Source organism: Cheilinus undulatus, linkage group 11 (genome assembly GCF_018320785.1).
Source record: "Cheilinus undulatus linkage group 11, ASM1832078v1, whole genome shotgun sequence".
Classification (NCBI taxonomy): Eukaryota; Metazoa; Chordata; class Actinopteri; order Labriformes; family Labridae; genus Cheilinus; species Cheilinus undulatus.
This window is the reverse complement of record NC_054875.1, coordinates 50238964-50256172: the sequence shown is the minus strand read 5'-3', so window position 1 is coordinate 50256172 and position 17209 is coordinate 50238964. Positions and strand designations below refer to the sequence as shown.

At 38.6% G+C, this 17209-nt stretch overlaps 1 protein-coding gene across 1 annotated transcript in view; it reads left to right on the top strand.

Annotated features, from left to right (window-relative positions):
* Window positions 1-679: 679 nt before the first annotated feature.
* grm6a (glutamate receptor, metabotropic 6a) overlaps window positions 680-17209 on the top strand; it is a 31937-nt gene continuing 15407 nt past the window's right edge. The window contains exons 1-7 of the mRNA XM_041800128.1: window positions 680-804; window positions 4387-5016; window positions 11002-11218; window positions 11315-11450; window positions 13023-13177; window positions 13737-13877; window positions 13967-14167. Of these exons, the coding sequence (XP_041656062.1) occupies window positions 4432-5016; window positions 11002-11218; window positions 11315-11450; window positions 13023-13177; window positions 13737-13877; window positions 13967-14167 (1435 nt within the window). The 5' untranslated portion in view covers window positions 680-804; window positions 4387-4431. The remainder of the gene's footprint in view (window positions 805-4386; window positions 5017-11001; window positions 11219-11314; window positions 11451-13022; window positions 13178-13736; window positions 13878-13966; window positions 14168-17209) is intronic.

Genomic DNA, 17209 nt, shown 5'->3' with positions numbered 1-17209 from the left:
GATGGTGGGGAAAAAGGTCAAGTGTTGATTCACTTTAGTCATTTATTTATTTCTGAAGTAATTTCTTTAGACTTAAAGTGGAATATTATTTTTATTTTTTATTTATTTTCACTTTTTTACTTTAAACTGACTGAACATAAACAAACAGGAAGTGTTACAACAGGACCAGGAACTGGCATAAAAAAAAACACACTGGTGGGTGTTCAGGTGGAGCAAAGTTACACAGACACACCAACGCAACAGGATGTAGAGTTGAGGATTATCAGACCCCTTCAGGACTACCAGGGTCTAAATGATGACCCCCTTTATAACTACCAGGGTCTAGCAGTAACCAAATAATTTGTCAGATGTCTAATATTTTCTGAAGTCTGTACTCTGGGTTGTCTAAAGCAAACTCTCAGATTGAATTTGTCCTTTAAAATGAAACTAAATGTTTGATCCCATCAGTAAATCCGGTGTCAGAGTCTGGGGGAGGAGTGGAGAGGAACAGAGTCCAGTTTCCACTGTCAGTGTTGAATCAGGACTGGGACCAGCAGAGGGCACCCTGTGACAGACTTAGGTTCGGAGATGTTCTCCGGCAGAGATGATCCACTCCGAGTAAAATCCCAGGACAGATTCCTCACATGACACAGACACGGTGCGCGCTCACATATGTTCATGTTTTAATTAGAGAGAGAGAGAGAAAGGTCTGATCCGGGCTGGTTGGAGCTGCAGGACTCTGAGGACAGACTCACCGAGACTTCAACGGACCAGACCGGGTTTTACACCGGGTTTAGGACCGGGATCAGACAGGACTGTGCCCTGGTGAGTCCTTAAATGTTTTAGAGCTGTGGAAGCAGCGACATTGAATTAATCTCCTTCATTAATTAAGTCTGTTTAAATTTAAATAACTCTTTCTGTTTTTAATAATGAGCTTTTTTCAGTCTTAGGGGATTTTAAACATCACGAGTTTGGTTATTTTAGTAATCAGATATTTTTATTCTTCATTTAGTAAATTAAAATCCCAGCTTTAAAGGACAATGACATTTCTGTACACCTAAAGTAAATAGCATTGAGGTTATTATATGATAGGCCTTTATGGCATGAGAGGAATATCTTTGAAATATTATTGATCATTACCACACAAACCCTGACAAACAGAACTAAGATATTTCCTGAGTTTAAAAAATGTGTTTGGATTATCCCAAATTACTAATTCAGTTATTTTAGTGGTGCTGAGATTAAATCAAAGGCTGCTCCTGCACCTAAAAGGGTTTAAAATCCCCTATATGGTAAAAATGATTTTTATTGTTATTGTTATTTTTCAGTAATGTCAAATTTCTCTTCATCACTAATTTAAATCTGTCCATAGACAAACAACATGTAGGGTTATGAACATAAAATCAGTCTCGTCATGCATAAATCCCTCACAGACCTTACATAACAGCCAAACACAAAATATATAACGATGGCTTTCACCACTATAAATGTAGTTTTATGTTTGCTCCAGAGAAACATTTAATGATGTTTAATCTCCAGAGCCCAATACCATAAAGTCGGGACATCATTTAAAAAGGGAATAAAAACAGAATAAAATATCCAAAAATGACATCTAAATGTTCAGACTGATAATCTTTAACATATCATGGAAACACACGCACACTTTGAAATTAACACTTGCAGCATATTCCAAAAAAGTTGGGACAGGAGCATGTGTACCACTGTGTTACATTACCTTTTTGGCTAACAACAGTCTGTAAGTGTCTGAGGACTGAAGACACTGTTTAAGTCACAGGTGTCAAACTCAAGGCCCGGGGGCCAAATCCAGCCCATCGAACAGTTAAATCTGGCCCGCAAGATGTTCTCATATTTCTGTTCTAACTGTCCCATCAGTCTGAGGTCTGCAGATTTCCCCAAGTATAAAAATGTGAACTTATCCTGATGATTTAAGATATCCTTGTTAAGTCACAAAATCTTTAAAAGTAAGGAGTAAAAATATTTAGGTAAGAAGTCAGGAATGTGGGAAAAGAAATTTTTTTTTTTAGTAATTATGTATTTTCAATTTAGGATCTCACAATCAGGACTCAAACTTAGGATTTTGACTTTTTATTTTATACTCTGAGCATTTCAACTCATAATTTTGCCTTATATAATATTTAGAGCTTAAAGATTCATAATTCTAATTTTTAAGTCATATTTTGACCTTTTTAAACAATTATTTTGTATTTTATCTAATATTTTCAACTCCAAACTTTGACTTCACAATCCCATAGTTTGACCTTTTAGACTCACAGTTTAAATTTTGAATCATATTTTGACTTTTAGTTTCATGATTACAAATTTTATTACCTCCACCAAGGAGGTTATGTAATCAGGTGGGTTTGTTTGTTTGTTAGCAACATAACTCAAAAAGTCATAGACAGATTTTCATGAAATTTTCAGAAAATGTCAGAAATGGCATGAGGAAGAACTGATTAGATTTTGGGAGTGATCTAGATCACCGTCTGGATCCAGGAATTTTTTAAAGGATTCTTTACTGTTGGGAGATAGGGCTAATGGCGGAGGTCTGCGCTGTTACCACTTTACACCAGGAGATGGCAGACATGAGTAACTTCAATCCCAGCAGCATTTTTGGGTGTGTTTCTATTCAAAGTTTTAGAGTTTATAGAGTTTGAAAGATGCACGCCCGGTCGAGGAGACAAGTTGGAGCGTAACAGAGAGAAAGACAGCGAACTGTAGCGAGAATACTCACAATGCTGGGAGGAATAGAGGAATATTCACCCTTTGCCATGACTTCCAGTGATCCGGTGAGACCATGGGTAAGACTGTCAGTGCATCTGTTGGCACCAGCAGGCAACGCTTCCACCATGACAGTCCAAACGTAGCCAAGCCAATGCTTTGTCTAACCGTGTTTCCACCCCACCGGGGAGGGAGTAATCGGCAAATGCCATGGTGGGGGACATATGGGGACGGATCCAGGAATTTTTTAAAGGATTCTTCACTATTGCGAATTAGGGCCAGTGGTGGAGGTCTGTGCTCTCTGAGTGCTTTTCTAGTTTCATATTTTGGCCTGTTAAACTCATGATTTTTGACTTTCTTTCTAATATATTTGCCTTAAAAAACATTATTTTTCAGTTTCATGTTTTGACCTTTTTGAACTAAGAAATTTACTTTTCTCAGATTGTGAGACTTTAAACTTATCTTTTTAACGTTTTAAATGTCAAAATCGTTTATCATCAGTGCTAAGTTGTTGGGTTTTTTTGTTTGTTTTTTTTTTTTCATATTTTATTACCGGTGAAGCAAGGTTGACAGTTTCTGGTTAAAAATGTGACCCTGTTAGGCCCTCAGGTTAGTCCTGAATCCAGAATCCAGCCCCTGCTGTGATTGAGTTTGACACCTCTGGTAAGTTCTCTGAGTGCAATTCTTTCCCATTCTTCCTTTATGTGCATCTTAAGTTGATCAGCTGTGAGAGGTTTCTGTTGTATTTTGCGCTTCATAATGCTCCGTACATTTCACAAGCAGACAGGACTGAACTGCATGCAGGCCAGTCTGGGCCCTGCCCTCTTTTACTGTGAAGCCATGCTGTTGTAACTCCTGCAGAATGAGGTTTTAGTATTGTCTCGCTGAAATAAGCAGTGACATCTTTGTAAAAGATGCCATCTAGATGAGAGCTCTAACACCTGTACGCACCTGTTCACAGATGTCCATGTGACCCATGTCATGGACGCTAATACGCCATCACAGATGCTTGCTTTTGAACTTTGCATTTCTAACAATCTGAAAGGCCCTTTTTCTGCTTTATTCCTCTCTATTGGCAGCCATTGTTCATTATAAGTATTTGAAATGTGGACCTGTGGATCACAGATGGCCTCGTGGTTTAGGCGCAACCCATGTATGGGGTTTGCTCGGGTTCAAGTCCGGCCTGTGGCTTCCACTCTCCCCCACTCTCTGATCCCCGTTTCTGGAATGATCCAGTCTTTTCTTAACTGTGTCCCAACTTTTTTGGAACATATTGCAGACATCAACTTCAGTATGTGTATATATTTAAAAGAATGAAATAAATGTGAACATAATATATCTAGTCTTTATGCTGTATTTAACTGAATTTAGCTCCAAAATAATTTAGGATCTCTGTACTGTTTTAATTCCCATTTTACACAATGTCCCAACTTTTTTGATTTTTGTTTCTGGAAATGGTTCTGGGGTTGCAACTTGCCAGTCAGGCGATTTTCACATTTAGGTAGCTCATGGTAAGTCTACCTGGAATGGTTTTTAAAACTTTCAACTTTTGTTTTTGCTTTGACTGAAAGGAGACCCAGACTCACTGGAGAAGAGAGACAGAGATTGACTAGTTGATTGGTTGATTGATTGACTGATTGATTGATTGATTGCCTTGTCTCCCCTCAGGTGTCCATAACAGGATGACAGCCCTCCCCTAAACTTAACGTCAGTATGACATCATCAGACCCCGCCCCCTCCTCCCTTCATGTCCATCATCCTTATCTCCAGCCTCCCTTATTCAGGACTGGACAGCACTTCTGTCAGTCCTCACTCTGGCCCCGCCTCCTCCTCTCTCTATGGATGTGGATTGGCTCACATGTGGTCCAGGTGAGTGCCTCCCATCAGCACTTCCACCCCCACTCCATCAAGATCCCCGGTGACATCACTCTGGGGGGGCTGTTCCCCATCCACGCCCGCGGCCCTCACGGTCTGCCATGTGGCGAGCTGAAGAAGGAGAAGGGGATCCACCGCATGGAGGCCATGTTGTATGCTTTGGATCAGATCAACAGCGACCCTTACATCCTGCCAAACATTACACTGGGCGCTCGCATCCTGGACACGTGCTCCAGAGACACCTACGCCCTGGAGCAGTCGCTCACCTTCGTCCAGGCGCTCATCCAGAAAGATACGTCTGACATCCGCTGCTCCAACGGAGAGCCGCCACTCATCCGCAAACCTGAGAGGGTGGTGGGCGTGATCGGGGCGTCGGCCAGCTCCGTGTCCATCATGGTGGCCAACATCCTGAGACTGTTTGAGGTGAGAAACACAAGAGACAAGCAAGAAATATAACTGTAACACACAGGAAATATAACTGTAATACACAGGAAATATGACTATAACACACAGGAAATATGACTGTAACACACAGGAAATATAACTGTAACACATAGGAAATATAACTGTAACACACAGGAAATATGACTGTAACACACAGGAAATATAACTGTAACACACAGGAAATATAAATGTAATACACAGGAAATATAACTGTAACACACAGGAAATATAACTGTAACACACAGGAAATATAAATGTAATACACAGGAAATATAACTGTAACACACAGGAAATATAACTGTAACACACAGGAAATATAAATGTAATACACAGGAAATATAACTGTAACACACAGGAAATATAACTGTAACACACAGGAAATATAACTGTAACACACAGGAAATATAACTGTAACACATAGGAAATATAACTGTAATACACAGGAAATATGACTGTAACACACAGGAAATATGACTGTAACACACAGGAAATATAACTGTAACACACAGGAAATATAACTGTAACACACAGGAAATATAACTGTGATACACAGGAAATATGACTGTAACACACAGGAAATATAACTGTAACACACAGGAAATATAACTGTAACACACAGGAAATATAACTGTGATACACAGGAAATATGACTGTAACACACAGGAAATATAACTGTAACACACAGGAAATATAACTGTAACACACAGGAAATATAAATGTAACACACAGGAAATATGACTGTAACACACAGGAAATATAACTGTAACACAGGAAATATAAATGTAACACACAGGAAATATGACTGTAACACACAGGTATTATAATTGTAATACACAGGAAATATGACTGTAATACACAGGAAATATAACTGTAACACACAGGGAATTTAACTGTAATACACAGGAAATATAACTGAAACACAGGAAATATAACTGTAACACATAGGAAATATGACTGTAATACACAGGAAATATGACTGTAACACACAGGAAATATAACTGTAACACACAGGTAATATGACTGTAACACACAGGAAATATGACTGTAACACACAGGAAATATGACTGTAACACACAGGAAATATAACTGTAACACACAGTAAATATAACTGTAACACACAGGAAATATGACTGTAACACACAGGAAATATAACTGTAACACACAGGAAATATAACTGTAACACACAGGAAATATGACTGTAACACACAGGAAATATAACTGTAACACACAGGAAATATAACTGTAACACACAGGAAATATGACTGTAACACACAGGAAATATTACTGTACAGGAAATATAACTGTAACACACAGGAAATATAACTGTAACACACAGGAAATATGACTGTAACACACAGGAAATATAACTGTAACACACAGGAAATATAACTGTAACACACAGGAAATATGACTGTAACACACAGGAAATATAACTGTAACACACAGGAAATATGACTGTAACACACAGGTAATATAACTGTAACACACAGGAAATATAACTGTAACACACAGGAAATATAACTGTGATACACAGGAAATATAACTGTGATACACAGGAAATATGACTGTAACACACAGGAAATATAACTGTGATACACAGGAAATATGACTGTAACACACAGGAAATATAACTGTAACACACAGGAAATATAACTGTGATACACAGGAAATATGACTGTAACACACAGGAAATATAACTGTAACACACAGGAAATATAACTGTAACACACAGGAAATATGACTGTAACACACAGGAAATATAACTGTAACACATAGGAAATATAACTGTAACACACAGGAAATATGACTGTAACACACAGGAAATATAACTGTAACACACAGGAAATATGACTGTAACACACAGGTAATATAACTGTAACACACAGGAAATATAACTGTAACACACAGGAAATATGACTGTAACACACAGGAAATATAACTGTAACACACAGGAAATATGACTGTAACACACAGGTAATATAACTGTAACACACAGGAAATATAACTGTAACACACAGGAAATATAACTGTAACACACAGGAAATATGACTGTAACACACAGGAAATATGACTGTAACACACAGGAAATATAACTGTAACACACAGGAAATATGACTGTAACACACAGGAAATATAACTGTAACACACAGGAAATATAACTGTGATACACAGGAAATATAACTGTGATACACAGGAAATATGACTGTAACACACAGGAAATATAACTGTGATACACAGGAAATATGACTGTAACACACAGGAAATATAACTGTAACACACAGGAAATATAACTGTGATACACAGGAAATATGACTGTAACACACAGGAAATATAACTGTAACACACAGGAAATATAACTGTAACACACAGGAAATATAACTGTAACACACAGGAAATATGACTGTAACACACAGGAAATATAACTGTAACACACAGGAAATATAACTGTAACACACAGGAAATATAACTGTGATACACAGGTAACCAACACCTAACACTGGTTGGTTGCTGGTTGTTGCTTACTGTTACTGTTTGGTTATCGAGTGTTTCTGGTTTTTAACTGGGTGTGACTGATTGATTGCAGTTTTTCACTGGCTGGTAGGTAATAGTTGCTTATTTGGTTCTGGGTGTTTTGGTCCGTTGCTGGTTGTTGCTGATTGGTTAATGATTGTTTCTTGTGTTTCTGGTTCCTGCTGATGGTTAGACTGGTAGTTGTTGCTGCTTTGTTGTTGGGTGTGACTGGTTGATTGTATAGTGTTGCTTGTTTGTAGGCAGTTGTTGTTGGTTGGTTTTGGGTTTTTTAATTGGTGGCTGTTCTTGGTTGGTGTTTTTGATTGCTGCTGTTGTAGGTCTGTTCCTGGGTGTCACTTGATGGTTGAAGTGTGTTGCTAGTTGGTCGCCTGGTCTTGTTGGCAATAGATTTTTGTTTGTATTTCCAGGCTGATTGCTGGTTGGTTATTGGTGGTGGCTTTCTGGTTTTCGGAGGTTGTTGTTTGGTTCTGGTGGTTGCTGCTGGATGCTGGGTGTTGCTGGTTGTTGTTGTGTTGCTGTTATGCTGGTATTTCTTGTTGGTTTCTAGTTAATTGCTGGTTGTTGTTGGTAGTTGATTGTTGGTAAATCAACTTTTGCTGGGTGTTACTGGTTGCTGCTGATGTTGCAGTGTCATTTAGCTGTTACTGGCTTGAGGACGTTGCCCAAGGGTCCACACTGGATACAGACCAGGAACCCCAAATCTCCTGTACCAAAGTCTACAATGTAAACCACTAAGATGTCCCGTTGCCCGAGGCATTGGCAGTCAACATGCAGATGTTGACTGATTGCAGGTTTTTGTTGCTTTGTTGCAGATTTTTTCTTTCCACTTCATTCACTGACGTGCCTATTAGTCCCGCCTACTTCCCCCATCTGGCCTATCAGAGCATGAGATGGTTTTGATATCATGGTTGATCTGAGTGTGAATTCTCCGAAAGGGTCTCCATGCTCCACTGAAGCATGAAGACCACAAGGACGATGATGATGATGGTGATGATGGTGATGATGATGGCGATAATGTGGAGTCCCTCATTAATCTGCACACAGACACTCTGTGTGTTAATGTGATTGTTATTGAAGCTCTGACACACATTCAGCTTCAGCTGTGACACAACACTAATCCTGTGTGAATGTGTGCTAGTTACAGGGTGAGGCCCACCTGAAACTCGGTCACACTGCAGGTGTGTTTTGGGTCATAACCTTTAAGAGCCAGGTGATCCTGCAGACAGGTGGGCTGGTGTTAATGAGACATACTTGAGTCCTTTTTCTTGAATAGTCCAAACTCCAGCAGGATCATTATCTTGGAGTGTTCCTGGTGTGGGACATTCTTTCATTCCTCTCCTTCTCTGCTGTTTAGTGCCAAAAGTATTCCAGGAGGCATCAGCCATGGTAGTACTGTGTCTTACTCAAAGACAGGGTCTCATCCAGGTCTCTGTTATCAGCATTATTACCACAGCTAACACTGCTCTGACTGGTGGTGTTTAACTTCTGTAAGACCCAGGCTTAGCTTTCCTCCCCTGGTTGTTACTGGGAGAATCTGACTTGTAGTAATGAGTTTTCCTGTCAGTATTTCCGACAGTTTCAGCTCGATGATGAGTCCGTTGTGAATTTGCAGGAAAGCTGTGACCATGGTGTGTTATTTAAGACCATTGTTTTCCATGCTGTTGTCGTGTTGCTGAGGCTCACTGGTTCCTCTGTTTTTTTGTGATAATCTTAGACTTGTTCCATTTTTTATTTTCTTTTTTCCTGATATTGGGAGCTATTAAGAAATTAAACAGGATTACAGAGCGGCTGGGCAATTAATGGAAATGTAGATTCAATCTCAGTGTGACCTACTGCAATTTTCAGATGGCAGAGGGTGCAATATGTCTTTGACCTGAAACGTGTTTTTAAAAACCAGTTTTTACACATACTGCGAACATTCAAGTGCCAATATTTTCTAGAATAAATGACATAGTTCCTACTTCCCTTGTTTTTGTATATTTTTGTCTTGAAAATAAATCTATAAAATCATCACTCCCTTCATTACAATTGTTATCAAATTTGCAAAACAGGACAAAATAATTACAATAAGACATTTCTGTTAGATTGATTTGAATCTTGGGGGGATTTTTGCTTAGAAATGTTTAGATATTTATGTGGGTATGTGAGAAATTTATTTTGACATTTTCAGGAATTTTATTTGAATTTTCGGGGGAAAATTTGCTTTGAAAATTTAAAGTATCTTCTTGAAAATTTGATAGATTTATTTTTAAATTCTTAGGAATTTGTTTGGAATTTGTTTGGAAATTTGTTTAGAAAATATGAGGTATTTTATGGAAATTTCTAACATTTATTTGTAAATTTTGGGGAAGATTGGGGAGAATAAGCTTTGAAACTTTTAGGTAATTTCATGAAAATTTGAGAAATTGTTTTTAAATTTTTAAGAAGTTAGTTTAATTTTTAACTATTTTTATGAAAATTTGAGGAATTTATTTAATATTTTTGGGAATTTGATTTGATTTTTTTGGGTTGTGGGGCAGGTCTTTAATTTTTAGTTATTTTCTTAGAATATTTGAACATTTATTTGTAGATTTTGGGGAATTTGATTCAAATTTCTGGGAGAATTAGCTTTGAAACTTTTAGGTAATTTCATCAAAATTTGAGAAATTTAGTAGTACATTTTTAAGAAGTTGGTTTGATTTTTTGGGTGTGGTGCTTTGATTTTTTTTTTTGTATTTTTAGTAAAATTTGAGGAATTTATTTGACATTTTTTGGGAATTTGATTTGGTTTTTTGGGTGGTGGGGCAGGTTTTTAATTTTTAGTTATTTTCTTAGAATTTTTGAACTTTTTTTTTCGATTTTGGGAGATTGGATATAAACTTCTGGGGGAAATAGCTTCGTGTGTTATAATATAGAATGGTTTATTAGATGAGGAACCTGAAGAGTAATCACATGTGAAATTGCAATTACAATGTTGGGTGAAAAAAATTGCAACTAGATTAGTTTCCCAAACTGTTCAGCCCTACAGAGCAGAGACAACATGCTGCTTTTGCTGAAATGGGATAGTCCACCTTAAATCTTTTCATGCATTTTCTAAGGACATTGTTACCTGTCACCTTTTCTTCTAACACTTTTCAGAGTCTGGGGACTGAAGTGGAATTCTTTGCTTGATGTAGATCTTCCGTTGCTCAGTAGTGCAGGGTTTAGATTGTAGTATTTTGAGCTTCATTATGCTCTGTATATGTTTCCCATCAGTGGGGGACAGGTCTGGACCATGTAGGCCAGTCTAGGCCCCGCCCTCGTTTACTGTGAAGCCATGCTGTTGTAACTCCTGCAGCATTGTCTCCCCAAAATAAGAAGGGGCGTCCCTAAATAAGACATCTGCATGGACAATGGAAGAAAGACATCTTTACCAGATAATAACTATTGGTTATTGATTACTGCCTGTTTCAGATCCCTCAGGTGAGCTACGCCTCCACGGCTCCAGAGCTCAGTGATAATAATCGCTACGACTTCTTCTCGCGGGTGGTTCCTCCGGACTCGTACCAGGCTCAAACCATGCTGGACATTGTGAAAGCTCTGGGATGGAACTACGTGTCCACGCTGGCGTCAGAGGGAAACTATGGCGAGAGCGGAGTCGACGCCTTCATGCAGATCTCCAGAGAGGCCGGTGAGTTTGTTCCCCTTTTTTTAGATTTTTCATCTGAAACAAGAATAATCTTTTCAAGGAAAATCTCAGAGTTGTAACCCCTCTGTCTGCCTCTAGGTGGCGTGTGTATCGCTCAGTCGGTGAAGATTCCTCGAGAGCCAACAGCTGGAGAGTTTGATAAAATCATAAAGCGTCTGATGGAGACGAGTAACGCTCGGGGAGTGATCATCTTCGCCAACGAGGACGACATCAAGTAAATATTTTAACTCCTGACATTACTGCATTTATCAGACCAAAGATTATTTATTCCACTGACAGATAAATTCTTTGAAAAAGTAACTGAATAAATTATTATTGAAATTGCAGCGGTAGCACATTACATTTCTCATGACAACAAAAAAGTAATCAGATTACTCTTAGAGTAACTAAACCCTGGAGGTTCAACTGAGGTGCTCCTCTCAAAATGCCTTTAAACTTTATGGATGTGCCTGGGAGAGAGGGGGATAAGACACGCCCACTTCCTCTTTTCTACTGTCCCTTATCAGCCACAACATGATTCACTATGGCTAGGGCTGGGCAATTAATTGCAAATTAGATTAACTCGCAATATGGCTTGCTGCAATTTTCAAATTGCAGAAGTTGCAATATTTTTTTAACTTGAACAGTGTCAACATACCAGTTTAATTAATCAATTTTTTGCAGCGGCAGAGATTTTATGCACATTATGCAATCATTCAAGTGTCATTTTTTTAGAATGGTTTAAAAAAAAATCTACCTTTTTGTGTTTTATGTCTGTTTTTCTTATCAAAATGAGTGACATGAAAATGATAATGCCCTTAAACAAAGCTAATGACATCACATTTGCAATACGAGCAAAAATAGTTAGCTCATTCTTTCTAAAACTGATGAAGCCTAGCATTACTTCACTAAAATCATATCCCAGCTGCAATCAGCTGGCAGCCAGACTCACCTCCTCCATTCCAGCCTCCTCCTGTATAGACTGAAGCGCCACCTCCTCCACCCCAGCCTCCTCCTTTATAGACTAAAGCTTGTTGCACCCCCATATTCAGATTCATGCTACTATGGATTAGTTGCTTCAGAAATAATTTCATTGTTTTCAACACACATGGTCTTATTTATGGAATTATTTATTGCTTGTGTTTGTCGAATACACAAGATTAACCCAAGAATGATTGCAAATTAAATTGCAATCGCAATATTTGGGGAAAAAACGCAATTAGATTGTTTCTGCAAATCGTTCAGCCCTACTCTATGCTGCTTTTTAGATTTGATTATTATCCATAATGTCAGAACCATTCAAGGTAGACTAACCACGAGATACCTGAGGGAGAAACCAGGATAGATGGACATGGAGGAGACTCTACTTCAACCTTTTAAACCTTGTTTTTGAGAAAAATGTGGTTTGTTTGCAAGATTGTCGACAGAACTGCATTACCCACAATCCTATAGTGTCACAGCACTGTCTCTGATTGGTGGAGCATGAATTCCAGCTGAGCTGCTACTAGTGAAGTATCAGCTCAGCCAGTAGAACATTTTCAAATTCATTTAATCACAGTAGAAGTTTTCTATAGATGGCAGCTGCTATGTACATTTTTACCACAGAAGGGTGTAGTTTAATTACTTTGTGCTGAAATGTGAAGATGTGGACCCTAACTGGTCAACAGGATGACTAAATCTACAAATGCATCAGCTTTAGTCTGGAAAAATGGTCTAAAGTTTAGTACACATGCCCACTGTTTCATCATCACATTCAGTCACCTACAGTCACATGATCTCTTTGACTCCTCCCCTCTTTTCCTTGTAGGCGTGTCCTCGAGGCTGCCAAGCGTGCTAACCTGACAGGGCACTTCCTGTTTGTGGGGTCAGACAGCTGGGGAGCCAAGAGTTCGCCAATCACAGAGCTGGAAGACGTGGCCGAGGGCGCCGTCACCATCCTGCCCAAACGAGCGTCAATAGATGGTGATAAAAAAGTCACACACTCACACCAGCACTCACGCCTCACCTGAAAGTCAGACACCATCACTCACACACTTGACCGTCACACACCATCACTCACACACTTGACCGTCACACACCATCACTCACACACTTGACCGTCACACACCATCACTCACACACCTGAGCGTCACACACCATCACTCACGCCTTCTCACCTGAAAGTCAGACACCATCACTCACACACCTGAACGTCACACACCATCACTCACACACTTGACCGTCACACACCATCACTCACACACCTGAGCGTCACACACCATCACTCACACACCTGAGCGTCACACACCTGAGCGTCACACACCATCACTCACACACTTGAACGTCACACGCTTGAACGTCACACACCATCACTCACACGCCATCACTCACACACTTGAACATCACACACCATCACTCACACGCCATCACTCACACACTTGAACATCACACACCATCACTCACACGCCATCACTCACACACCTGAATGTCACACACCATCACTCACACACCTGAACGTCACTGTGGGTTTTTGTCTTTCCAGGATTCGATCAGTACTTCACCTCTCGCTCTCTGGAGAACAACCGCAGGAACATCTGGTTCAATGAGTTCTGGGAGGACGACTTCAGGTGTAAACTGACCCGGCCTGGGATCAAACTGGACCCTGAGAAGAAGAAGTGCACAGGTATGACACACCTGGAGGAGGGCGGGGCTTCTAACAGTCATCCATCATATGTAACCTGCCATCTCATGTGACCTGGCGTGACTCTGCAGGGAAGGAGAGGATTGGCAGGGACTCGCCGTACGAGCAGGAGGGGAAGGTTCAGTTTGTGATCGACGCGGTGTACGCCGTGGCGTTTGCTCTGCACAGCATGTGGCAGGATCTGTGTCCGGGCAGCAGCAGAGTCTGCGGCAAGATGGACCCTGTTGAGGGACGGCTGCTGCTCGAGTACATCCGGGGCGTCAAGTTCAATGGTAAGACTGGACATTCCAACTATTATCATTGGCTCGGGTATCGTCAAAACATCAATTTCAGGCTTTTAGGTGCATTTTATTTTCTGTGCCAAATCTTGTTTTGTTTTTTTCTTCTGCACACCTTTTCAGCAGTCTTTTTCAACAAAACTAAAAACATTTTACCAATAAAACATCCAGCTACTTGAGGACATTATTGGAATGACTTTTAACATTCATATCAGTCAAACTTTCAGAGATATTTGGTGATTTCCAAAATAGTTGGGATGATTGAAATGTAAGGACAGAACTTTTCAGATTGCCACATCCTCACACATTTTCACTCTTATTCAAACCCTTAAAAAATCTTTCCTACAGCCACTTAAAGTCTCTGTTCAACCTTTACAATAAGACAAATATAAAATTAAATGATAAAAATCAAAAGTTTAAATTTTTACATTGGATCTAGTTCACAAAGTTACAGAGGTTGTAGAGTTATGGAGAGTAATGATGCCAGACTGATTTATTTGTGTTAAACCTTTTGTACATTGTTTTTTGTGCAATGAATTAGATTTTAAATTTTACTTTGACAGCCGTAGACTGTAAATCTGTAGAAGACAGCCTAAAGGTGACAGGGTAAGGAAGCAGTCTTCTAGGGAGTAGGGCTGAACAATTTGGAAAAATAATCTAATTGCAATTTTTTCACCCAACATTGCGATCACAATTTAACATGTGATTACTCTTCAGGTTCCTCATCTAATAAACCATTCTATATAATAACACACAAAGCTATTTTCCCCGGAAATTTATATCCAATCTCCCAAAATCTACAAATAAATGTTCAAAAATTCTAAGAAAATAACTGAAAATTAAAAACCTGCCCCACCACCCAAAAAAAATCTAATCAAATTCCCAAAAAATGTCACATAAATTCCTCAAATTTTCATAAAATACTAAAAAAAAATCAAAGCACCCCCCCCCCCAAAAAAAATCAAATCAATTTCTAAAAAATTTTACAAATAAATTTCTGAAATTTTCATGAACTTACCTAAAAGTTTCCAAGCTAACTCTCCCAGAAATTTGAATCAAATTCCCCAAAATCTACAAATAAATGTTCAAATATTCTAAGAAAATAACTAAAAATTAAAAACCTGCCCCACCATCCAAAAAAATCAAATCAAATTCCCAAAAAAGGTCAAATAAATTCCTCAAATTTTCATAAAAATACTAAAAAAAACCAAAGCACCCCCCCCCCAAAAAAAAACATCAAATCAACTTCTTAAAAATTTACAAATAAATTTCTGAAATTTTCATGAAATTACTTAAAAGTTTTCAAGCTAATTCCCCCAGAAATTTATATCCAATCTCTCAAAATCTACAAATAAATGTTCAAAAATTCTAAGAAAATAACGGAAAATTAAAAACCTGCCCCACCACCCAAAAAAATTCTAATAATTATAATTCTCCCAGAAAATTGAATTAAATTCCCCCAAATTTACAAATAAGTGTTAGAAATTTCCATAAAATACCTCAAATTTTCTAATCAAATTTCCAAAGAAATTCAAATCAAATTGACAAAAAAATTACAAATAAATGTATCAAATTTTCAAGAAGATACTTTAAATTTTCAAAGCAAATTTTCCCCCCGAAAATTCAAATCAAATTCCTAAAAGTTTCAAAATAAATTTCTCAAAGTTCCTCAAAAATATCTAAAAAATGTCTAAGCAAAAATCCCCCCAAGAGTCAAATCAATCTAACAAAAATGTCTTATTGTAATTATTTTGTCCTGTTTTGCAAATTCGATATTAATTGTAATGAAGGGAGTGATGATTTTATAGATTTGTTTTCAAGACAAAAATATACAAAAACAAGGGAAGTAGGAACTATGTCATTTATTCTAGAAAATATTGGCACTTGAATGTTTGCATGATGTGTAGAAACTGGTATTTCAAAAACACATTTCAGGTCAAAGAAATATTGCATCTTCTGGGATTTGAACATTGCAGTAGGTCACACTGAGATTTAATCTACATTTGGATTAATTGCCCAGCCCTACTAGGGAGTCTTTAGCAGCAGCAGAATAAACTGTTTGGCATTGGCAGAGAAGATTTGGCACTGAAACATTGGTACAACAAAGGAATAATCTACCATACAAAACTTCTCTTACTTATGTAGTCTATATATTTATTCATAAGATCAGGAGCCATTTGGTCCTGGGACTTTGATCTCTGTCACTGCAGCTGTTTGGAGTCTTCAGAGATTTTCAGGAGAACAGCCCAGCTTCTTCTTGTTCTTCATCCTGTTAAATCACATTTATTTTTCATAAAGACGAGAGGCAGCAGCTGGGAGACCGAGACAAACACCTCTGCACACACACCAACCTGTTTGTCCCTCTGCCTGCATGCCTGTCTGTCTGACCGCCTGTCTGTCTGACTGTTGGTTTATTTTGGGGTTTTTCCTCTAGTGAGCTCGGAGTCCATGTTGTCCGGTGGACTTCGCTCGCACAAATCTGTTTGAAAGTTCAGCTGAAGATCCTTTCTAAATCAAACCTTTAAACTAGAGCCAGAAATCTGTTTGAGTCAGCGGTGAGATTCCATAACTACCTGAAACATTTCAGAAAGGATCGATCCAGACTTTATTCAAACACATTTTAACGCTCTGTTCTTCTACTCATACAGGCGGACCTGAAAACCCTCGACTGTTAATCTGAATTTACCTGCATCGTGATCCATTTATTTTGGTTGACTTTATTCATCTTTACTATGAGAAAATTACATTAATATGATTTTCTTTTTCTGGCTTTTACTGCTAAAGTCTGAACAGCGCTACTCCACAGAGAACAGAAATGACAGCCTTTACATTTTAGACATAAACACCACAAAGAAGAAGATTATTGCCTTAAAGTTATTTAACACTGGTTTACCAGAACTAAAAAGAAATCCCTCTCCAATCCCAGAGGACACATTCATGCCAGGACCACTTGCCCTGTACCGGTCTGACGTCTGCTTATTCTCCCCCTAAGTCCCCCGCTGACCTGCACAGTCTCAAAGACAGCACAGGCAACAA